General features: G+C 29.3%; 1 protein-coding gene across 1 annotated transcript in view; it reads left to right on the forward strand.

Moving 5' to 3' along the window:
* LOC130449800 (uncharacterized) overlaps positions 1–25,427 on the forward strand; it is a 65,708-nt gene that overhangs the window by 32,180 nt on the left and 8,101 nt on the right. Inside the window, exons 2-7 of the mRNA XM_056787809.1 lie at positions 5,157–5,466; positions 16,182–16,466; positions 21,086–21,302; positions 21,768–22,029; positions 22,410–22,594; positions 23,908–24,103. Coding sequence (XP_056643787.1) covers positions 5,157–5,466; positions 16,182–16,466; positions 21,086–21,302; positions 21,768–22,029; positions 22,410–22,594; positions 23,908–24,103 — 1,455 coding nt within the window. The remainder of the gene's footprint in view (positions 1–5,156; positions 5,467–16,181; positions 16,467–21,085; positions 21,303–21,767; positions 22,030–22,409; positions 22,595–23,907; positions 24,104–25,427) is intronic.

The following is a 25,427-nucleotide window of genomic DNA, read 5'->3' on the forward strand; positions in this document are numbered from 1 at the left end:
GAAAGTGAAAATAACTAGGCAGTAATTTGAGAGCTAAACGTGACACACATTTTTACATTTTAAGACTGCGTTATACATAATTCTCAATGGTAGAAGTGACTATATTCGATACACTGAAACACATTTACAATTAATTTTCATTTTATTACGTACTATATAAATTTAATTGCATAATAACGAAGAATTCTTTCTATTCGTACCTATATGAATTTTATAGTCTAGTTGGCCTAAAAGATATACAAGTTAATTTATCAAATAAAATACTATATTGATTATTATACTTATAATACATTTAATATGATGATAATACCTTTTAAGTCGAATATAAACGACGTATGTCTATACTTAATACGTTATATTAATTAAACGATGTAAATAAACGCATAAAGAAAAGACTTCCCTTATAACCACTATTACATAGGCAACACATTTTACAATATAATATTTGACGTAAGTCACGTTGAATAATTTGAATGTTTTTAATAAATAGTTAACAAAAGATTTCATTCATTAAAAATAATGAAGAACGAGCAAATTCACTATTATTATTATTTAGTTATTTCAAATAATACATTTAATATGAAAATAATACTTATTAAGTGAAATATAAACGACGTATGTCTATACTTAATACGTTATTCTAACTATAACGGTGTAAATAAACGCATAAAGAAAAGACTTCCCTTATAACCACTATTACATAGGCAACACATTTTACAATATAAAATTTGACGTAAGTCGTATTGTATAATTTGATTTTTGTTTGAGAAACATTTATATATATATTATATAGGGTGATCCGTTAAGAAAAATGTTAAAAACTCGATATTTTATTATTTATTTTGTAATATTTGAAAGTATCTAATCAATACGAAACGATATTAATAACTTTGAAGCACGAAATATAGATCACTACCTATTAGGAGAGATAATTGAAATTTTATGGCAATTTCAAAACGCGAATTAGAAAGTATTGAACGAACAAAAAAAATTTTTCCATATTTCAATTGGTTCACATTTTTCGTTTATTGTTTACTATTTAACAAATCATAATATTGATAATATTTCGTAAATAGTTAATAAATGAGATTTTACTGATAATATATAACAAATTTTCGACTGAAATAATACAAATATAACCTAAAAAATACTTTGGGATCATAGACATAATAATACTAGACTCCGCATCGTACTAACAAAATTCTAATATAGTTATCTTTATCTAATCCGTTCCATTTCTCTTCTTTCTTATCGTATTTCACCAATCACAGCATGGTGTAACAAAGATGTCCCTATTTTCGACCATATGCTGTCTCTTTCTAAAATTGGCACTACATAAAAAGTATATGAATAGCATCTAGTATTACTGTGTCTATGTTTGAGACAAAATACTGGAAAATACTGTGATTATATTCATGGGCATTGTACAACAAATATTTACGTAACGAATTTACAATTAAATCACCTTGAGATTCGCTTTGACGAAAGTATGTCTGTTAGAAATTGTCTACCAACAGCTTCAATGGTACATTTACTACGACGGCGTGTTCACGCACTGTTGCCGGATTGTAAATTTGAAACTACTATTCTTATGAATCAACATAGCGTAATTTCAATTCGGATTTGTTGGGTTTTCATAGAAAACTTTGGTTTGGTATATAATAACTTGAAAATCTAACCAAAAATATCATTTCAATCAATGTAAAAGATAAGTCGTAGCTAAAAACCATTGTCAACAAAGTATTTCTTATAAAGTATTAAAATAAATATTGTGGATAATTTTGCGCAACTTCCCCCGACGTGTTTATTTACCACGCCCCGTCATTTTGGGACTGAATCGGCATAACAGGTACCTGTAATTGTAATTCATTTCGTAGATGATTATAAAAAGTACAGTTTATACCATGGTTAATATTTTCTTATAAAGTATTAAAATTTAAACTAAATTTGAAAACAAAATATAATATTTTGTTATAAAGTATTAAAATAAACGTTGTGGGTAGTTTTGCGTAACTTCCCCCGACATGTTTATTTACCACGCCCCGTCATTTTGGGACTGAATCGGCATAACAGGTACCTGTAATTGTAATTCATTTCGTAGATGATTATAAAAAGTACAGTTTATACCATGGTTAATATTTTCTTATAAAGTATTAAAATTTAAACTAAATTTGAAAACAAAATATAATATTTTGTTATAAAGTATTAAAATAAACGTTGTGGGTAGTTTTGCGTAACTTCCCCCGACATGTTTATTTACCACGCCCCGTCATTTTGGGACTGAATCGGCATAACAGGTACCTGTAATTGTAATTCATTTCGTAGAAGATTATAAAAAGTACAGTTTATACCATGGTTAATATTTTCTTATAAAGTATTAAAATTTAAACTAAATTTGAAAACAAAATATAATATTTTGTTATAAAGTATTAAAATAAACGTTGTGGGTAGTTTTGCGCAACTTCCCCCGACGTGTTTCTTTACCACGCCCCGTCATTTTGGGACTGAATCGGCATAACAGGTACCTGCAATTGTAATTCATGTCGTAGATGATTATAAAAAGTACAGTTTATACCATGGTTAATATTTTCTTATAAAGTATTAAAATTTAAACTAAATTTGAAAACAAAATATAATATTTTGTTATAAAGTATTAAAATAAACGTTGTGGGTAGTTTTGCGCAACTTCCCTCGACGTGTTTATTTACCACGCCGTGTCATTTTGGGACTGAATCGGCATAACAGGTATCTGCAATTGTAATTCATGTCGTAGATGATTATAAAAGGTACAGTTTATACTATGGTTAATATTTTCTTATAAAGTATTGAAATTTAAACTAAATTTGAAAACAAAATATAATATTTTGTTATAAAGTATTAAAATAAACGTTGTGGGTAGTTTTGCGCAACTTCCCCCGACGTGTTTATTTACCACGCCCCGTCATTTTGGGACTGAATCGGCATAACAGGTACCTGTAATTGTAATTCATTTCGTAGATGATTATAAAAAGTACAGTTTATACCATGGTTAATATTTTCTTATAAAGTATTAAAATTTAAACTAAATTTGAAAACAAAATATAATATTTTGTTATAAAGTATTAAAATAAACGTTGTGGGTAGTTTTGCGTAACTTCCCCCGACATGTTTATTTACCACGCCCCGTCATTTTGGGACTGAATCGGCATAACAGGTACCTGCAATTGTAATTCATGTCGTAGATGATTATAAAAAGTACAGTTTATACCATGGTTAATATTTTCTTATAAAGTATTAAAATAAATATTGTGGATAATTTTGCGCAACTTCCCCCGACGTGTTTATTTACCACGCCCCGTCATTTTGGGACTGAATCGGCATAACAGGTACCTGCAATTGTAATTCATGTCGTAGATGATTATAAAAAGTACAGTTTATACCATGGTTAATATTTTCTTATAAAGTATTAAAATAAATATTGTGGATAATTTTGCGCAACTTCCCCCGACGTGTTTATTTACCACGCCCCGTCATTTTGGGACTGAATCGGCATAACAGGTACCTGTAATTGTAATTCATTTCGTAGATGATTATAAAAAGTACAGTTTATACCATGGTTAATATTTTCTTATAAAGTATTAAAATAAATATTGTGGATAATTTTGCGCAACTTCCCCCGACGTGTTTATTTACCACGCCCCGTCATTTTGGGACTGAATCGGCATAACAGGTACCTGTAATTGTAATTCATTTCGTAGATGATTATAAAAAGTACAGTTTATACCATGGTTAATATTTTCTTATAAAGTATTAAAATTTAAACTAAATTTGAAAACAAAATATAATATTTTGTTATAAAGTATTAAAATAAACGTTGTGGGTAGTTTTGCGTAACTTCCCCCGACATGTTTATTTACCACGCCCCGTCATTTTGGGACTGAATCGGCATAACAGGTACCTGTAATTGTAATTCATTTCGTAGAAGATTATAAAAAGTACAGTTTATACCATGGTTAATATTTTCTTATAAAGTATTAAAATAAATATTGTGGATAATTTTGCGCAACTTCCCCCGACGTGTTTATTTACCACGCCCCGTCATTTTGGGACTGAATCGGCATAACAGGTACCTGTAATTGTAATTCATTTCGTAGATGATTATAAAAAGTACAGTTTATACCATGGTTAATATTTTCTTATAAAGTATTAAAATTTAAACTAAATTTGAAAACAAAATATAATATTTTGTTATAAAGTATTAAAATAAACGTTGTGGGTAGTTTTGCGTAACTTCCCCCGACATGTTTATTTACCACGCCCCGTCATTTTGGGACTGAATCGGCATAACAGGTACCTGTAATTGTAATTCATTTCGTAGAAGATTATAAAAAGTACAGTTTATACCATGGTTAATATTTTCTTATAAAGTATTAAAATTTAAACTAAATTTGAAAACAAAATATAATATTTTGTTATAAAGTATTAAAATAAACGTTGTGGGTAGTTTTGCGCAACTTCCCCCGACGTGTTTATTTACCACGCCCCGTCATTTTGGGACTGAATCGGCATAACAGGTATCTGCAATTGTAATTCATGTCGTAGATGATTATAAAAGGTACAGTTTATACTATGGTTAATATTTTCTTATACAGTATTAAAATTTAAACTAAATTTGAAAACAAAATATAATATTTTGTTATAAAGTATTAAAATAAACGTTGTGGGTAGTTTTGCGTAACTTCCCCCGACGTGTTTCTTTACCACGCCCCGTCATTTTGGGACTGAATGGATAAAACAGGTACCTGTAATTGTAACTTCCTTCGTAGATGATTGTAGAAGGTTGAATTTAATTTAAAAAATTCGTTTCGATTATCTATTTAATACAAAAAATTTGTTCTAATTTATAAATTTCGTATTACAAAAAGTAAACGCCTGGTAATTGTGTACATTCGAAAGGAATAACTCGAATGTTTCAAGGTCACATAATGTATAAGATTAGACATACTTGGAATCAAAAGTCGTTCTAGTTATTGTCGTAAAACCACTTTCTTTCGTATCAACTATATTTACTATAATTATCAATAAACTCATTCATCCGTTTCATCGGTAAATTTATTACTTCATATTATTTATTTATCGATATAAAAAAAAAATTGAACTTCGGTTTTCTGTTACAGTAAAACACGATGATCAATTAACATCTTCTAGTTTCTGGACCAGCGATTTTACATCGCCCGATCACCAGGATTATTTCACCACAGCTCAAAGCCTTGCGCAAACGCATCCCGTAAAAGGAGGCGGGCCCACGAAACTCAACAGTCACACTTTTTCGAAACATTTAAATTACAGATTATCCCCTACGGAAGAACTCAGAAAAAATCCTTCGCTATCATCACCAGATGAATGTGCTAGGGCTTGCAGAGAAGGAGAACCTCCAAAAATTTGTTATTATCATTTCACGCTAGAGTTATACACAGTCCTCGGAGCGTAAGTATTGAAATTTTATAATATGTAATTCCAATTATTCTCGCTAGATGACACGAGTTTTGTTTATTGAACTTTTATTAAAAAAATTTGTAGAAACGTAATTTGATTGTTATAATAATATTTATAATTCAAATTATTACTTATTCAATTATAATTATTCGAAATTGTTTCGTTTATTAGTATTTAAAATATTATTGGTAACGGTAGCGTCATCTATATTAAATCTCATAAAATAGACTTACGTCATCGATACAAGATGGCGTATATTTTTATTATTATTATTATTATCAATATCTGGATTACATTATAGTATACTGGGTGTTTTATCGAGTTTTGTATCTCTTAGTTGTGATTATAATTTTATTCAACAACTAATAACTGTTATTTAATAACATATTAGAGTTCCAACTCAATGTCTGGCTTATAAACATGAAGATTTGTATAATTCCGTAGGAAATAATAAAATTTCATTTACATCTTTGATATATATAGACGGGGTGAATAAACAAAAACTGTTTTTTCAAGTTTTGAGTCCCTTAATTGTGTTTATTATTTTATCAACGACTAATAACTGTTATTTAATAACTTATTAGAGTTCCAACTCAACTTCTGACTTATAAACATGAAGATTTGTATAATTCCGTAGGAAATAGTAAAATTTCATTTACATCTTTGATATATATATACGGGGTGAATAAACAAAAACTGTTTTTTCAAGTTTTGAATCCCTTAATTGTGTTTATTATTTTATCAACGACTAATAACTGTTATTTAATAACATATTAGAGTTCCAACTCAACTTCTGACTTATAAACATGAAGATTTGTATAATTCCGTAGGAAATAGTAAAATTTCATTTACATCTTTGATATATATATACGGGGTGAATAAACAAAAACTGTTTTTTCAAGTTTTGAGTCCCTTAATTGTGTTTATTATTTTATCAACGACTAATAACTGTTATTTAATAACATATTAGAGTTCCAACTCAACTTCTGACTTATAAACATGAAGATTTGTATAATTCCGTAGGAAATAGTAAAATTTCATTTACATCTTTGATATATATATACGGGGTGAATAAACAAAAACTGTTTTTTCAAGTTTTGAGTCCCTTAATTGTGTTTATTATTTTATCAACGACTAATAACTGTTATTTAATAACATATTAGAGTTCCAACTCAACTTCTGACTTATAAACATGAAGATTTGTATAATTCCGTAGGAAATAGTAAAATTTCATTTACATCTTTGATATATATATACGGGGTGAATAAACAAAAACTGTTTTTTCAAGTTTTGAGTCCCTTAATTGTGTTTATTATTTTATCAACGACTAATAACTGTTATTTAATAACATATTAGAGTTCCAACTCAACTTCTGACTTATAAACATGAAGATTTGTATAATTCCGTAGGAAATAGTAAAATTTCATTTACATCTTTGATATATATATACGGGGTGAATAAACAAAAACTGTTTTTTCAAGTTTTGAGTCCCTTAATTGTGTTTATTATTTTATCAACGACTAATAACTGTTATTTAATAACATATTAGAGTTCCAACTCAACTTCTGACTTATAAACATGAAGATTTGTATAATTCCGTAGGAAATAGTAAAATTTCATTTACATCTTTGATATATATATACGGGGTGAATAAACAAAAACTGTTTTTTCAAGTTTTGAGTCCCTTAATTGTGTTTATTATTTTATCAACGACTAATAATTGTTATTTAATAACTTATTAGAGTTCCAACTCAACTTCTGACTTATAAACATGAAGATTTGTATAATTCCGTAGGAAATAGTAAAATTTCATTTACATCTTTGATATATATATACGGGGTGAATAAACAAAAACTGTTTTTTCAGGTTTTGAATCCCTTAATTGTGTTTATTATTTTATCAACGACTAATAACTGTTATTTAATAACATATTAGAGTTCCAACTCAACTTCTGACTTATAAACATGAAGATTTGTATAATTCCGTAGGAAATAGTAAAATTTCATTTACATCTTTGATATATATATACGGGGTGAATAAACAAAAACTGTTTTTTCAAGTTTTGAATCCCTTAATTGTGTTTATTATTTTATCAACGACTAATAACTGTTATTTAATAACATATTAGAGTTCCAACTCAACTTCTGACTTATAAACATGAAGATTTGTATAATTCCGTAGGAAATAGTAAAATTTCATTTACATCTTTGATATATATATACGGGGTGAATAAACAAAAACTGTTTTTTCAAGTTTTGAATCCCTTAATTGTGTTTATTATTTTATCAACGACTAATAACTGTTATTTAATAACATATTAGAGTTCCAACTCAACTTCTGACTTATAAACATGAAGATTTGTATAATTCCGTAGGAAATAGTAAAATTTCATTTACATCTTTGATATATATATACGGGGTGAATAAACAAAAACTGTTTTTTCAAGTTTTGAGTCCCTTAATTGTGTTTATTATTTTATCAACGACTAATAACTGTTATTTAATAACATATTAGAGTTCCAACTCAACTTCTGACTTATAAACATGAAGATTTGTATAATTCCGTAGGAAATAGTAAAATTTCATTTACATCTTTGATATATATATACGGGGTGAATAAACAAAAACTGTTTTTTCAAGTTTTGAATCCCTTAATTGTGTTTATTATTTTATCAACGACTAATAACTGTTATTTAATAACATATTAGAGTTCCAACTCAACTTCTGACTTATAAACATGAAGATTTGTATAATTCCGTAGGAAATAGTAAAATTTCATTTACATCTTTGATATATATATACGGGGTGAATAAACAAAAACTGTTTTTTTCAAGTTTTGAATCCCTTAATTGTGTTTATTATTTTATCAACGACTAATAACTGTTATTTAATAACATATTAGAGTTCCAACTCAACTTCTGACTTATAAACATGAAGATTTGTATAATTCCGTAGGAAATAGTAAAATTTCATTTACATCTTTGATATTATATATATACGGGGTGAATAAACAAAAACTGTTTTTTCAAGTTTTGAGTCCCTTAATTGTGTTTATTATTTTATCAACGACTAATAACTGTTATTTAATAACTTATTAGAGTTCCAACTCAACTTCTGACTTATAAACATGAAGATTTGTATAATTCCGTAGGAAATAGTAAAATTTCATTTACATCTTTGATATATATATACGGGGTGAATAAACAAAAACTGTTTTTTCAAGTTTTGAATCCCTTAATTGTGTTTATTATTTTATCAACGACTAATAACTGTTATTTAATAACATATTAGAGTTCCAACTCAACTTCTGACTTATAAACATGAAGATTTGTATAATTCCGTAGGAAATAGTAAAATTTCATTTACATCTTTGATATATATATACGGGGTGAATAAACAAAAACTGTTTTTTCAAGTTTTGAGTCCCTTAATTGTGTTTATTATTTTATCAACGACTAATAACTGTTATTTAATAACATATTAGAGTTCCAACTCAACTTCTGACTTATAAACATGAAGATTTGTATAATTCCGTAGGAAATAGTAAAATTTCATTTACATCTTTGATATATATATACGGGGTGAATAAACAAAAACTGTTTTTTCAAGTTTTGAGTCCCTTAATTGTGTTTATTATTTTATCAACGACTAATAACTGTTATTTAATAACATATTAGAGTTCCAACTCAACTTCTGACTTATAAACATGAAGATTTGTATAATTCCGTAGGAAATAGTAAAATTTCATTTACATCTTTGATATATATATACGGGGTGAATAAACAAAAACTGTTTTTTCAAGTTTTGAGTCCCTTAATTGTGTTTATTATTTTATCAACGACTAATAACTGTTATTTAATAACATATTAGAGTTCCAACTCAACTTCTGACTTATAAACATGAAGATTTGTATAATTCCGTAGGAAATAGTAAAATTTCATTTACATCTTTGATATATATATACGGGGTGAATAAACAAAAACTGTTTTTTCAAGTTTTGAGTCCCTTAATTGTGTTTATTATTTTATCAACGACTAATAACTGTTATTTAATAACATATTAGAGTTCCAACTCAACTTCTGACTTATAAACATGAAGATTTGTATAATTCCGTAGGAAATAGTAAAATTTCATTTACATCTTTGATATATATATACGGGGTGAATAAACAAAAACTGTTTTTTCAAGTTTTGAGTCCCTTAATTGTGTTTATTATTTTATCAACGACTAATAATTGTTATTTAATAACTTATTAGAGTTCCAACTCAACTTCTGACTTATAAACATGAAGATTTGTATAATTCCGTAGGAAATAGTAAAATTTCATTTACATCTTTGATATATATATACGGGGTGAATAAACAAAAACTGTTTTTTCAAGTTTTGAGTCCCTTAATTGTGTTTATTATTTTATCAACGACTAATAATTGTTATTTAATAACTTATTAGAGTTCCAACTCAACTTCTGACTTATAAACATGAAGATTTGTATAATTCCGTAGGAAATAGTAAAATTTCATTTACATCTTTGATATATATATATACGGGGTGAATAAACAAAAACTGTTTTTTCAAGTTTTGAGTCCCTTAATTGTGTTTATTATTTTATCAACGACTAATAATTGTTATTTAATAACTTATTAGAGTTCCAACTCAACTTCTGACTTATAAACATGAAGATTTGTATAATTCCGTAGGAAATAGTAAAATTTCATTTACATCTTTGATATATATATATACGGGGTGAATAAACAAAAACTGTTTTTTCAAGTTTTGAGTCCCTTAATTGTGTTTATTATTTTATCAACGACTAATAACTGTTATTTAATAACATATTAGAGTTCCAACTCAACTTCTGACTTATAAACATGAAGATTTGTATAATTCCGTAGGAAATAGTAAAATTTCATTTACATCTTTGATATATATATACGGGGTGAATAAACAAAAACTGTTTTTTCAAGTTTTGAGTCCCTTAATTGTGTTTATTATTTTATCAACGACTAATAACTGTTATTTAATAACATATTAGAGTTCCAACTCAACTTCTGACTTATAAACATGAAGATTTGTATAATTCCGTAGGAAATAGTAAAATTTCATTTACATCTTTGATATATATATACGGGGTGAATAAACAAAAACTGTTTTTTCAAGTTTTGAGTCCCTTAATTGTGTTTATTATTTTATCAACGACTAATAATTGTTATTTAATAACTTATTAGAGTTCCAACTCAACTTCTGACTTATAAACATGAAGATTTGTATAATTCCGTAGGAAATAGTAAAATTTCATTTACATCTTTGATATATATATACGGGGTGAATAAACAAAAACTGTTTTTTCAAGTTTTGAGTCCCTTAATTGTGTTTATTATTTTATCAACGACTAATAATTGTTATTTAATAACTTATTAGAGTTCCAACTCAACTTCTGACTTATAAACATGAAGATTTGTATAATTCCGTAGGAAATAGTAAAATTTCATTTACATCTTTGATATATATATATACGGGGTGAATAAACAAAAACTGTTTTTTCAAGTTTTGAGTCCCTTAATTGTGTTTATTATTTTATCAACGACTAATAATTGTTATTTAATAACTTATTAGAGTTCCAACTCAACTTCTGACTTATAAACATGAAGATTTGTATAATTCCGTAGGAAATAGTAAAATTTCATTTACATCTTTGATATATATATATACGGGGTGAATAAACAAAAACTGTTTTTTCAAGTTTTGAGTCCCTTAATTGTGTTTATTATTTTATCAACGACTAATAACTGTTATTTAATAACATATTAGAGTTCCAACTCAACTTCTGACTTATAAACATGAAGATTTGTATAATTCCGTAGGAAATAGTAAAATTTCATTTACATCTTTGATATATATATACGGGGTGAATAAACAAAAACTGTTTTTTCAAGTTTTGAGTCCCTTAATTGTGTTTATTATTTTATCAACGACTAATAATTGTTATTTAATAACTTATTAGAGTTCCAACTCAACTTCTGACTTATAAACATGAAGATTTGTATAATTCCGTAGGAAATAGTAAAATTTCATTTACATCTTTGATATATATATATACGGGGTGAATAAACAAAAACTGTTTTTTCAAGTTTTGAGTCCCTTAATTGTGTTTATTATTTTATCAACGACTAATAACTGTTATTTAATAACATATTAGAGTTCCAACTCAACTTCTGACTTATAAACATGAAGATTTGTATAATTCCGTAGGAAATAGTAAAATTTCATTTACATCTTTGATATATATATACGGGGTGAATAAACAAAAACTGTTTTTTCAAGTTTTGAGTCCCTTAATTGTGTTTATTATTTTATCAACGACTAATAATTGTTATTTAATAACTTATTAGAGTTCCAACTCAACTTCTGACTTATAAACATGAAGATTTGTATAATTCCGTAGGAAATAGTAAAATTTCATTTACATCTTTGATATATATATATACGGGGTGAATAAACAAAAACTGTTTTTTCAAGTTTTGAGTCCCTTAATTGTGTTTATTATTTTATCAACGACTAATAACTGTTATTTAATAACATATTAGAGTTCCAACTCAACTTCTGACTTATAAACATGAAGATTTGTATAATTCCGTAGGAAATAGTAAAATTTCATTTACATCTTTGATATATATATACGGGGTGAATAAACAAAAACTGTTTTTTTCAAGTTTTGAGTCCCTTAATTGTGTTTATTATTTTATCAACGACTAATAATTGTTATTTAATAACTTATTAGAGTTCCAACTCAACTTCTGGCTTATAAAAATGAAGATTTGTATAATTCCGTAGGAAATAGTAAAATTTCATTTACATCTTTGATATTATATATATACGGGGTGAATAAACAAAAACTGTTTTTTCAAGTTTTGAGTCCCTTAATTGTGTTTATTATTTTATCAACGACTAATAACTGTTATTTAATAACTTATTAGAGTTCCAACTCAACTTCTGACTTATAAACATGAAGATTTGTATAATTCCGTAGGAAATAGTAAAATTTCACTTACATCTTTAATAGCGCGAAGAAAATCAAATTTATGTTCAATTGAAACACAAATGAGGCGATTTAAAAATCACACATATTGAAAAAAAAAAAAAGAACGTATGCGTCAGTTCCGGCAATATTGAATGCGAATACCCACATTCTATTTTTACACCATTCATCTGTTGGCGTGAGCCAATAAACACCGTTTACCATGAAAGTACTCATAAAAAATTACCGAGATTTCAATTTTCACATGCCACTTTCGTTTTTTTTTTTTTTTTTTAATATCTAGATCAACAAAGACGGGCGTTACCTCGAACACGTTTCGTTGTAAACTCAAATTATTAATTAATGTTATTAATATTCGATCTTTCACACCTTGTTTCTCTGCTGGAGACATTTAATTTGATTCATTATTATACTAATTTGACGTATTAGTCACAGTATAACGCTTTGTCTATCCTTGTCGCTATATTATAGTTATTTAACTCGTTTCTTAGTCACTGTTGTTACAACTATCAATTGCGCCATCTACACTTTCAACTATAAACTTAAAAGGTCAATTATTCTACAACGTCACAGGAAACTATAAACTATAAAACTAGATTTCGAACTGTCAATAATCGAGTGTAGAGATGGGCTTTTCCTTTATATAAATATTTCAATAATTAATTTAATATATTTATAACGAACTACATTATAATGTTTATTAATTATATCACGGAATATATTTCAAGGACATTCGCATAATTATATATATACATATCAATCGAAAGGACATTTCAACGGTATGAAGTTATGTAATAATATTACATATAACTGTCGTTTAATCGTGTATGTATTACTGAATTATTAATTGGTGATTTGATTGGAGTTTTCCTGTCGGATATTTACAAAAATTGTGTTTTTAATGTTTGTACGTTTAGTGTTTCGCAATATTCTTTCAAACACAATAAATATTTTAATGATTAAAATGTGTTGTAGATAGAGTTGGAAGGTCGAATAGTTATTTGGTAACAGTTATTCGTTATCCTTTTCGGATCTTTAGTTTTATTGAAATGCACGTAGTTATACGATTTTTTTTTCAAGGGTAACTAGTTAACGACTCCCCTTATGGGCGCCGTTCGCTCTACTATTATTTTTTATTGTAATTAATCACGATTGACAACAACGTGCCAAATAATGTCCAAGATATCGTTATGTTCGTTTTTAGAACAATTTATTATAATTATTTGTTTATTAATTATCACGAAAAACGTTTTTTACTCGGTACAAAAAAACATCTGGTTATTGTACGAAAGGAAACGGGAGAAATTGTGCTTTCCATATGTTGCACAATAAACAATTTATATTGAAAGTAATAAAATTTGAAATAAAGTATAAATATTCTTCATTTAAACATGAATATATATATATGAGGTGAATAATAAAGTCGATTTTGAAGTATTCCACGAGAGTGTGAATTTTGAATCAAAAACAGTTACTATGAAGCTTTTTTTGGGAAATTTCAATGAAATTTTGTGTTTACCTGTATTTCGGAAGCTGAAACTAATATTTTAACTGAATAATTTCCTTTGAAGAAACTCCAGTTTTTACGTAAACTTTATTCACTTTAACACCCTATATCTCAGGAAAATGAGTGGTTGGGAACATCGAATGTCACAGTGTCCATGGAATAATCATTTTCGAACTCATAAAGATCATTTAGGGCCCTTTAAATTTCAATTGAATTAAAGAATTGAAGATGATATTTATAATTTTTGTTTTATGAAATATGAATGTAGATTTTGAGACCTTGTATCTCAGAAAATACAAGTGTTTGAAAGCTGCGAATTGCAAATATCATAGAATAATTCTTTAAGAACACAAAAAGTGCTCATTCTATTTTGTAAGTTGAATGTTTTCAAAGATATTTTCAAAATTAGGAAGTCAAGATAAAATTTATAATTTTCCAATAAATGATGATGACTTTAAGACCCTGTATCTCAGTGTAATGACGTATTCGAAAGCTGCAACTTGCACAGTTGATAAAAGAATTCTTTTTAAACTCACAAAGTTTTTTTAGAATCTTCTAGATCAAAAATTTTCGGAGATATCATTAAAAATGAAACATCGAAATAATTTTCGTTAAATCTGAATTAAAGGTGGACTTTGAGACCTTGTATCTCGTAAAAACTGAGTAATTGGAAGCTAAAATCACATAGTTGTTAGTATAAATCTATTTGACTTCTTTTAGAACCTTTTAAATCAAAAATATTTTCAAAATTAGTTAGTCAAAATAATATTTATAATTTTTCAATAAATGATGATAAAAATACAAACTTTAAGACCCTGTATCTCAGTGTAATGACGTATTCGAAAGCTGCAACTTGCACAGTTGATAAAAGAATTCTTTTTAAACTCACAAAGTTTTTTTAGAATCTTCTAGATCAAAAATTTTCGGAGATATCATTAAAAATGAAACATCGAAATAATTTTCGTTAAATCTGAATTAAAGGTGGACTTTGAGACCTTGTATCTCGTAAAAACTGAGTAATTGGAAGCTAAAAATCACATAGTTGTTAGTATAAATCTATTTGACTTCTTTTAGAACCTTTTAAATCAAAAATATTTTCAAAATTAGTTAGTCAAAATAATATTTATAATTTTTCAATAAATGATGATAAAAATACAAACTTTAAGACCCTGTATCTCAGTGTAATGACGTATTCGAAAGCTGCAACTTGCACAGTTAATAAAAGAATTCTTTTTAAACTCACAAAGTTTTTTTAGAATTTTCTAGATCAAAAATTTTCGGAGATATCATTAAAAATGAAACATCGAGATAATTTTCGTTAAATCTGAATTAAAGGTGGACTTTGAGACCTTGTATCTCGTAAAAACTGAGTAATTGGAAGCTAAAAATCACATAGTTGTTAGTATAAATCTATTTGACTTCTTTTAGAACCTTTTAAATCAAAAATATTTTCAAAATCAGCTAGTCAAGATAAAATTTATAATTTTTCAATAAATGATGATAAAACTATAAACTTTAAGACCCTGTATCTCAGTGTAATGACGTATTCGAAAGCTGCAACTTGCACAGTTGATAAAAGAATTCTTTTTAAACTTAAAAAGTTTTTTTAGAATCTTCTAAATCAAAAAATTTTGGAGATATCATTAAAAATGAAACATCGAAATAATTTTCGTTAAATCTGAATTAAATGGTGAACTTTGAGACCTTGTATCTCGTAAAAACTGAGTAATTGGAAGCTAAAATTCACATAATTGTTAGTATAAATCTATTTGACTTTCATTAGAACTTTTTAAATCAAAAATATTTTCAAAATCAGCTAGTCAAGATAATATTTATAATTTTTATTGTTTCGGAATATAAACGTAGATTTTGACACTCTGTATATTGTAAAAAAGAAGTTATTGAAAATTACTAATTCCACAGTTTGTACAACAATCTTTTTTAAACGAAATAACCCCTCAAAACAATATTTAAATCGTAGGGCTACAGAGATATTAATAAAATTATAAAACTAAACTAAATAATCGTTGTTAAAAGTGAGGTTATGTCCAGATAAATTCGATCTAATAGAAGAAGCTTCTGTACAAACTTGGACGTTAAATGGTTGTCGAAATATCACCAAAATAAGTCATTTTTCAATAATTAAGAAAAAAAAAATTTTTAGAGCTTGTCAAGTTTGTACCCCGAATGCGACCAACACAGTTTGGTCGAATTGTCAATGCGTCCTCGCCGATGGTGTCGAAAGAGGCATCCTCACAGTGAACCGCATGTTACCCGGACCGAGCATACAAGTTTGCGAAGGAGACAAAGTGGTTATTGACGTCGAAAACCACATGGAGGGCATGGAAGTCACCATACATTGGCACGGGATCTTCCAAAGGGGTAGTCAATATTACGACGGTGTACCTTTTGTAACACAATGTCCTATACAGCAGGGAAATACGTTTAGGTGAGTTTCCCCATTTATTCAAACCGTTTCTATCGCTATAACCGGACAGGACCAGCTTCGCGTTCCTTGTCGTGGACTTATTCCTATTATTAATCTTACATAAGAACTGTTTAGGTATTTAAATGAAATTTACATATTAAAAATTTTATTTGTATATAAAGCAATAACTAGATATTTGAATTAATTGCTCTCGGCCTTAAATTGAATAAATTAGATAAATTAACCGTAATTTCCTTCGTTATCTAGAACGAAAAACAAATTAATACGTAGCAGTGTGTTAAACTTGAAAAATCGTATATACACAGTGGTAAAATAAAATTAATATTAACTTTATATACAATTTTTCGTATTTATTTAAATTATTTCCAATTTACGTAATTTATTTATACTTACACACTAAATACACTCAACTATGCACTAAACACTAAACTATTCACTAATTTATTTAAATCGTTTCAACAAGCGCCTATTTATACGAAACGATTTTCTCGATAATTCGGTTTTGGATATAAACAAACTAGAAGGTTCCCTTAGAAATTTGTTTGTTTAAAACAAAAAAAGATTTGTAGTTATTGGAAATTTGTTGTACCCGGCGCGTCCGCCAAATTTTTGATTGGTTTAATATTTTCGTACAGAACCGGCTTCACGGACGAGTTCGTAATATTACAATGGCGATTGACGTCGAAATCATGCTGAAACGTGTGACAAAATCCACACGTGTCCTTTATCGATATAAATGGTCCAGTCTTCGTAAATCTCTTGATCAAACACCAAATAATTATTTTGTTTATTTCATTTGCTTTTTTTTAAAATATCGACTATTTTGTAAGAAAGTTCCATATGGCTGAACAACCGCGTGACAAATTTTTTGTCACCGTTTACCGCTATTTGGAAGACGCCATTTTGTTTTTTGGAAAATTGTTAACGGATTAGTAATTAGGAACTTCGCAAACTATTTTGTACCAAATTTCATTGGAAAATAATGTTTTCTCAACATCTTTAGCCGCCATCTTGAATGCGCCATTTTCTTTTTTAGAAAACTGTTCCAGGATTCGTAATCAGCAACCTTGAAAATCCCCTGTATTCCGAATTTAATTGGAAAATGATTATTTTCAACATTTTTGGCCGCCATTTTAAAGTCGCCATTCTGTTTTTTGAAATACTGTTGACGGAGTAATAATCGGAGACTTCTAAAACCCCCGTATGCAAAATTTCATTGGAAATTAATGTTTTCTCAACATCGTTAGCCGCCATCTTGAATGCGCCATTTTCTTTTTTAGAAAACTGTTCCAGGATTCGTAATCAGCAACCTTAAAAATCCCCTGTGTTCCGAATTTAATTGGAAAATGATTATTTTCAAAATTTTTGGCCGCCATTTTAAAGTCGCCATTCTGTTTTTTGAAATACTGTTGACGGAGTAATAATCGGAGACTTCTAAAACCCCCGTATGCAAAATTTCATTGGAAATTAATGTTTTCTCAACATCGTTAGCCGCCATCTTGAATGCGCCATTTTCTTTTTTAGAAAACTGTTCCAGGATTCGTAATCAGCAACCTTGAAAATCCCCTGTGTTCCGAATTAAATTGGAAAATGATTATTTTCAAAATTTTTGGCCGCCATTTTGAAGTCACCATTCTGTTTTTTGAAATACTGTTGACGTAGTAATAATCGGAGACTTCCAAAACCCCCGTATGCAAAATTTCATTGGAAAATAATGATTTTTTAATATCGTTAACCGCCATCTTGATTGCGCCATTTTTGTTTTTAAAAAACTGTTTACGCAATCCTAATCAGCGGCCTTGAAAACCTCATTATTCCGAATTAGAAAATAATGAATTTTTAACATGAATGGCCGCCATTTTGAAGCTTCCATTTTGGTTTTGAAAAACTGTTAAAGGATTAGTAATTAGTGACTGCAGAATCCATCCTCCGTGTATCAAATTTTATTGAAAAATAATGATTTCTTAACATTGCTAGCCGCCATCTTGATTGCGCCATATTGATTTTTAATAAACAGCGTACGGATTCGTAATCAGCGACCTTGAAAATCTCAATATTCCGAATTTCATTAGAAAATGATAATTTTTTAACATTGTTGGCCGCCATTTTGAAGCTTCCATTTTGGTTTTTGAGAAACTGTTTACGGGTTACTAATCAGCGACTTGATGAAGATCCTCCGTTTATCGAATTTTCTTAAAATATAATGATTCCTTAACATTGTTGGCCGCCATTTTGAAGCTTCCATTTTGGCTTTTGGAAAACTCTTACAATAAAAACAGAAAAAATAAATCATTCATTTTTAAATAAGTTTAGAATTCGTTCACAAAAAGAGAATGCAAAAAATTGTTGAATTCGTTTCTAGTTTTGCGACTTTCATTCATTACTGTAAAATAATTAATTCTAACAATACATGCAATATTAATTACGACCATTAATTCATGTAAATAATTTTTTTTTAAGAATGAAAAAGTCATTCTCACGGTTAACACGATTTTGCTTGCGATATAAATTGTTTTTATATGAATATTCATGAATTAGAAATGTTCCACCTTGTAACTTATACGGAATCAATTATATCTTTTCGCCTGTATAATCCTATTTTTGCTTCGATATTTTTTTCCTGGATGGCGCTGTCTCACAACCACACAATTTTTCATTAAATTGTTTCTTATTATTTTAACGATTATTTTTAAAAAATAATACCGAAAAAAAAGTTATTTATCCACTAATTTTTTTTATTTTTAAATCAATATAATCGTAAAATTACTTTTTATTTAACTTATGGCTCCATCTACGAACAACAGCTAAAGGTTAAAATATGGTTGTATTAACCTACATAAATATTAATGTAAGTTTTCCCTAGGTGTCGCTGTTTGACATTTACTCATTTCTATGAAATATTAATATTTCATTCTTATTTATTCATTATTTTCTATTTACATCTAAATTCGTTGTGATTAAATAACTTTTTCCATCCAATATTGGTTTCTTATAACAATATATTGTTGTCAATTTTTGTATACGTGATTGTCACTAGGTGGCGCGGGGTCTAAATTCTTTCAAAATTAACAACAATTTCGTCAAGTTGTAACGACATTTTTTATGACACCTGTAGAAAGTTGAATATGTACGAAGCGTTAAGAAAAAATAACGAAATAAGGAATCGTTATATCATTTAACGATGTATTAGGAAAACTTGTATCATCTCGATACTTTCGTGATAACTTCTATTGAAACCAGGATGTTAAACATCGTCGACACGCCTCAAAAATGCCATCGGGTGTTCCAATAAAAAAAATATAAACGTTACTTTCTCCTCAAATATCTCAAAATAACGTATCCCGACGATTTATATATTCAAATATGATTTGGTTCAAAATCAAAATGTTCTTTGTTTTACGTTCGAGCAATAAACACAAATTAGAAAGTAAAACAGAAATTGTTGATTCATTTGCATCACTCAACAATAGTTTATATACACGTAGATAACTAGCCTTTGGCTACCCACAAGAAACTATTTAGATCACGTAATTATTGTACCTACAAATCGAACGTAACACGTCAAGGTCACGCGGAAGGACGACAGAAAGTCACGAAATATCATTTGTAAGGGCCGAATATTTATATATATAAATATGGTTGTCGGGCGTGATTGCGGTTTAGCTGAATATTTGTGTTAAATTGCTCGAGGATATCCGTCTAAATCTGAAAAAAATTATCAAGACGGAACTAACTACCCACTGCTAATTGTACATAGAATGCTTTTATTAGCAAAACGTGTTCTTTGTAGATCAATATCAATGTTAATTTCTAATAGGTTTTGTCTCGTATTTACCGCAAAATATCGATTTTTTTTTTATAATTTATTGGTATTAAGAACGAATAATTTATATTTATAACTTGACACTATAATTTTTTATGATTCAATTCGTATTATAACCAAAACATTTTTTTACTTGGTTCGCCTTTATAAACTTTATGTAACCTATAAATAAGGACTAAAAATGTTTACACAAGTTGTTTTTGACAACCGGATATTTCTATATCAATTTCTGTTAGTTTCTTCTAGATGGCGTGATTTTACTCATACATTTTCAATGCAATGCACTAAAATATTGTCTTATTGAATAGTTTTTCATTATTTCAATTAATTAGTACTAAAAATAAAATATTATCTTAATGTTTCTGCTAATATATTATCGTTAATTTACGTTTTTAACTTTATTCAACTTAACAGCTCCATCTAGTTACAGTTGTTAAATCTACGCAAATCGGTTTAGTAATTTTGACAGTCAAATTTTTCAAAGTTATTTATAAGTAAAACTATTTTCTTATAAACGAATTACACTTTTTTATTACATTTTAATTAAATTGCAAGGAAATGTAATTTCAATAAGTATTAACAATAAAACGAACTTGTATCGTTTATTCATTCTAAAGAACGCGTCTACTGGACGATCACGTGTTATCATGATGACAGACTCAACTGTCAGATTTATGTGCTTTATCGAACCGCAGTTGTTTACTAAGTTCTTAAAGAACTTGTTGAATGTTGGGTTGGGATAAAATACGAAGAGCTCTACAAAATGACGTCTTTTATATTTAAATTCTATGTACAGATATCAGTGGATTGCAGGAAATGCCGGAACGCATTTCTGGCATGCCCATACAGGTTTACAGAAAATGGACGGTCTGTACGGGAGTATCGTTGTCCGACAACCTCCTTCCAAAGATCCTAACAGTTACCTTTACGATTATGATCTCACCACACACGTGATGCTTTTGAGTGATTGGATGCATGAAGACGCTGCCGAAAGATACCCAGGAAGATTGGCTGTAAGTGTTTTGTCATTTAATATTTCAATTTCTGTTTTTAAATAATAATTTTCTAGATTATAGACTACAGAAATTCTCCTAGTATCTGTATATAGGGCCTCCGTAAGGGCGAAAACGGATTTTGGTGCCATTTAAGGCATTTTTGGATCGTGTTCTTCAAGTAATTTAAAGATCTAGACATTTTTTTCCCCTTTTATTTTATACTCAGTTTTTTTCGCTCGCGAAACTTCGAATTTTAGGACTTTTCGATCCCTGTCACGTATCGTCACATTTTGGTGTGGCGTAATATATTTTAGCCCTTAAAAACCGTACAAAATGGTTTTTTTTTTGAAAGATGGCTTCGCACACTTTGCACATATGGTAGTAGGGGCCCTTTCGCCCACAACTACACCTTGTATAATAGATTTTTAGCCCTAAATTTCGAACGGAGAATTATTCTGATTGGTTGTTGAATGTGTGTTATAGGTAAACACCGGACAAGACCCCGAAAGTGTTTTGATAAACGGAAAAGGACAATTCAGAGATCCCAATACGGGTTTCATGACGAATACACCCTTAGAAGTATTCACCATGACGCCGGGGAAAAAATACAGATTCAGAATGATAAATTCCTTCGCTTCCGTATGTCCGGCGCAATTGACTATTCAAGGTCACGATTTGACCTTGATCGCCACTGACGGGGAACCAGTTCAACCTGTCCAAGTTAACACGATCATTTCATTTTCCGGTGAGTAATACCCTCACTTACACACAGTTTTTATTAGAATTATTGGGGTGTTTATAACCTCCTTTTCGCGCTGGAATGATTGTCGAACCAGAAGATCGTAAATTCAAAAACGTGCAATTCGAGTCGATTAACAAACATGATCGGTTATAAACGCGACATTTACTTAAATGAATATTACTAATTATTATAATGTAATTTATGTGACAAGGGATGAAATATGGATTTATCGGTGTCAAATTGACAACCAAATGGAGTACAAGTGATAAACACATTCCGTAGGGGACCTCAAATCAGCGAGAACTCGTTGAAACTTGATAAAACCGAACGTGTTTGTTAATCGACTCGAATTACACGTTTTTTGATTATTTATTTTCTATTAGGTGAAAGGTACGATTTCGTTATTACCGCTAATCAGAATCCGACAGCGTATTGGATTCAATTGAGGGGTTTAGGGGAATGCGGTATCCGTAGGGTGCAACAATTAGGTATATTGAGATACGCTAGGGGTCCTTATCAACCAACAAGCGCTCCACCTACTTACGATTTCGGATTACCTCAAGGAGTGGTAAGTCAATTTTTTTTTACGAGCGAATTTAAAATAAAAGAAGTGATTCAAGTACAATAAAATTTATTTATTTCTATCAAACTACACCGAGAAAAATGTATTTGTATGAAAAAAATTTTTGTAAATTATTTTATTTCGAATTTTTCACTTTTTGGACTTTTTTGATTTGTTTTTCTTGTTACATCGTTTGATTTTTGGTCTATTTTGGTTGAAAATTAATTTCGAAAAACAGATGACGTGTTAATAAAGACCGAAATGGGTCGAAACGTCATTTTTCACCTGTTTTTTTTTTATTAAATTAATTTTTAATTAAAAAAGATTCGAAATTGATTTTATTTGACAATATTTTATTAATAGATATGTAAATATGTGCTTTATATACATTTTTGTACATTTTTGGAAAACTTTTTATTTCTAAATGACCCTGTATATTCGAAATCCAAAATTTAAATTATACACTGAAACTACGATTCAATAAATTATCTCTATCAACTTACGAGGGTTATTCGACAAGTTTTTTATGTAACAAAAATTTTTTTTTCAAAATTATTTTCATTTTTCTACATTTGAGTCTAAAAATTCAGTTCAGATATAATCTAATCTTGTTCAATTTTCAAAATAATAGTCTCTCTTTTCAAAATAAGCATTTACGTGGTTGTTTCGAGGTTAGAAAACGCGAAAAAGTCACCAAACGCCAAATCTGGTAGATACGGTGGGCGGTTTACCAAACCGCTGTCAAAAAGATTTGGAAAACACTCTTTCTAATGCGTTTTTGATCCAAATTCAGCACCTAACGCTGGAATGGCTCGAATATTCATAAGTTTTCAGTCAGTTTATAGCAAATGCGTTCTTCGGACATGCCCAAAGCCTTTTCTATCTCTCTAATCAGCATCTATCCGTCTAACCATCGTCCAATGCCGTTTGGTGTACGTTTTCGTAGTTTTTAATCCATCCTTAACGCTCAAGGTCGTACATTATGTCCCAAAGTATCTAACTCCTATCAAAATATTCTAATTTTTCACTCGAGAGTGTTTAGCTACGTGATTTAACTAGCAGCGCTACCTGGTGTTGTTTTTACACTATATTAAGGAAGTTGTTGCATCGCTCTGATGCGGCGCAATTCCAACAAAACCGGTTAGTCGGGGATGTTTTGATGTTTTGAGTTTATTTATCGAAAGAACTTTATAAATATCTAAATATATATATATGTATATGTGTGCTTTAGAAACTTTGCTATGTATAAAATCGCTGTAAATTATTTGATAAATCCGCTTCTGTAAATTGTACAGTGTATATAAAAAAAATCTTATTAGGTACTTAATCCGTTGGACGCTAGATGTAATATAGTAAGAAAGGACGCCATCTGTGTTAGTCAATTGAAAAACGCCAAGGAAATAGACGCCGGACTACTTCAACCTCGACCGGACGTTAAGATTTTCTTACCGTTCAGATTCCACGTGTACACACCGGAAGAATTATTCCAACCCAATACTTATAACAGACATTTAGGTAAGGACAAAACGGCACAAGTGATTTAACGATAAAAAAAATTTTTTTTCTTCGTCCTACTTTATCTGTTTCCATTTTTTTTTTTTAACAACTTCGTCGATGATTCATCGATCTCTAACGAATATCGATATTTGTTTGTCATATATTTCAGGACCAAACATCTCCAATTGTACACATCATTCAAATTTGCAGCTCAGGTTCATTCCTGGTATATTCAGATCCAATTTTGAGGTTATTTCATCATCGATTGTTCCGTCGACAATTTCTTCTTCTACTTCTGACCCATTTCCAACGTTTTCCATATTCGTACCGTGTCAAAAAGTTTCTACTTGTAGATCCACTTTACCTAGAACTTCTTCTTCCTTTTTGAACGTCAATCTTGGCAATCGCTTCTTCTAATTGTGTCCTTATTCCACCATCAACAACTACCAAAAGGAAAAATGGTATTCCGACACTCCGGGTCTATCAATTTGGTTCTCACGATGAAGAGTCATTATTAGAGCGACCAGTATCCGTTGGATGCAGACCAGGAGATGGATTTACTGGATTTTTCTTCTTGGTGGAGTCTTCACGAAGGAACTAAAAGAAAAACATCAGTTTTAGGATCAAAATCGACAGAACCAGATAGGAATAAGGATAAATGGATACAACAAGGATCAGATCTTTTCCTGGTTTATGATTTTTATGGTTTTTTCAATTGATCCGTTAGTTGTAGACACAGTAGTGGTTGGAATCTTGTTAGAACGTTCGGATTCAGACCAGGAGATGGATCTACCGGATTTTTCTTCTTGGTGGAGTCTTCACGAAGGAACTAAAAGAAAAACATCAGTTTTAGGATCAAAATCGACAGAACCAGATAGGAATAAGGATAAATGGATACAACAAGGATCAGATCTCTTCCTGGTTTATGATTTTTATGGTTTTTTCCATTGATCCGATAGTTGTAGACACAGTAGTGGTTGGAATCTTGTTAGAACGTTCGGATTCAGACCAAGAGATGGATCTACCGGATTTTTCTTCTTGGTGGAGTCTTCACTAAGGAACTAAAAGAAAAACATCAGTTTTAGGATCAAAATCGACAGAACCAGAGAGGAATAAGGATAAATGGATACAACAAGGATCAGATCTCTTCCTGGTTTATGATTTTTATGGTTTTTTCCATTGATCCGATAGTTGTAGACACAGTAGTGGTTGGAATCTTGTTAGAACGGTTCGGATTAAGACCAGGAGATGGATCTACCGGATTTTTCTTCTTGGTGGAGTCTTCACGAAGGAACTAAAAGAAAAACATCAGTTTTAGGATCAAAATCGACAGAACCAGAGA

Source organism: Diorhabda sublineata, chromosome 10 (assembly GCF_026230105.1).
Source record: "Diorhabda sublineata isolate icDioSubl1.1 chromosome 10, icDioSubl1.1, whole genome shotgun sequence".
Classification (NCBI taxonomy): domain Eukaryota; kingdom Metazoa; phylum Arthropoda; class Insecta; order Coleoptera; family Chrysomelidae; genus Diorhabda; species Diorhabda sublineata.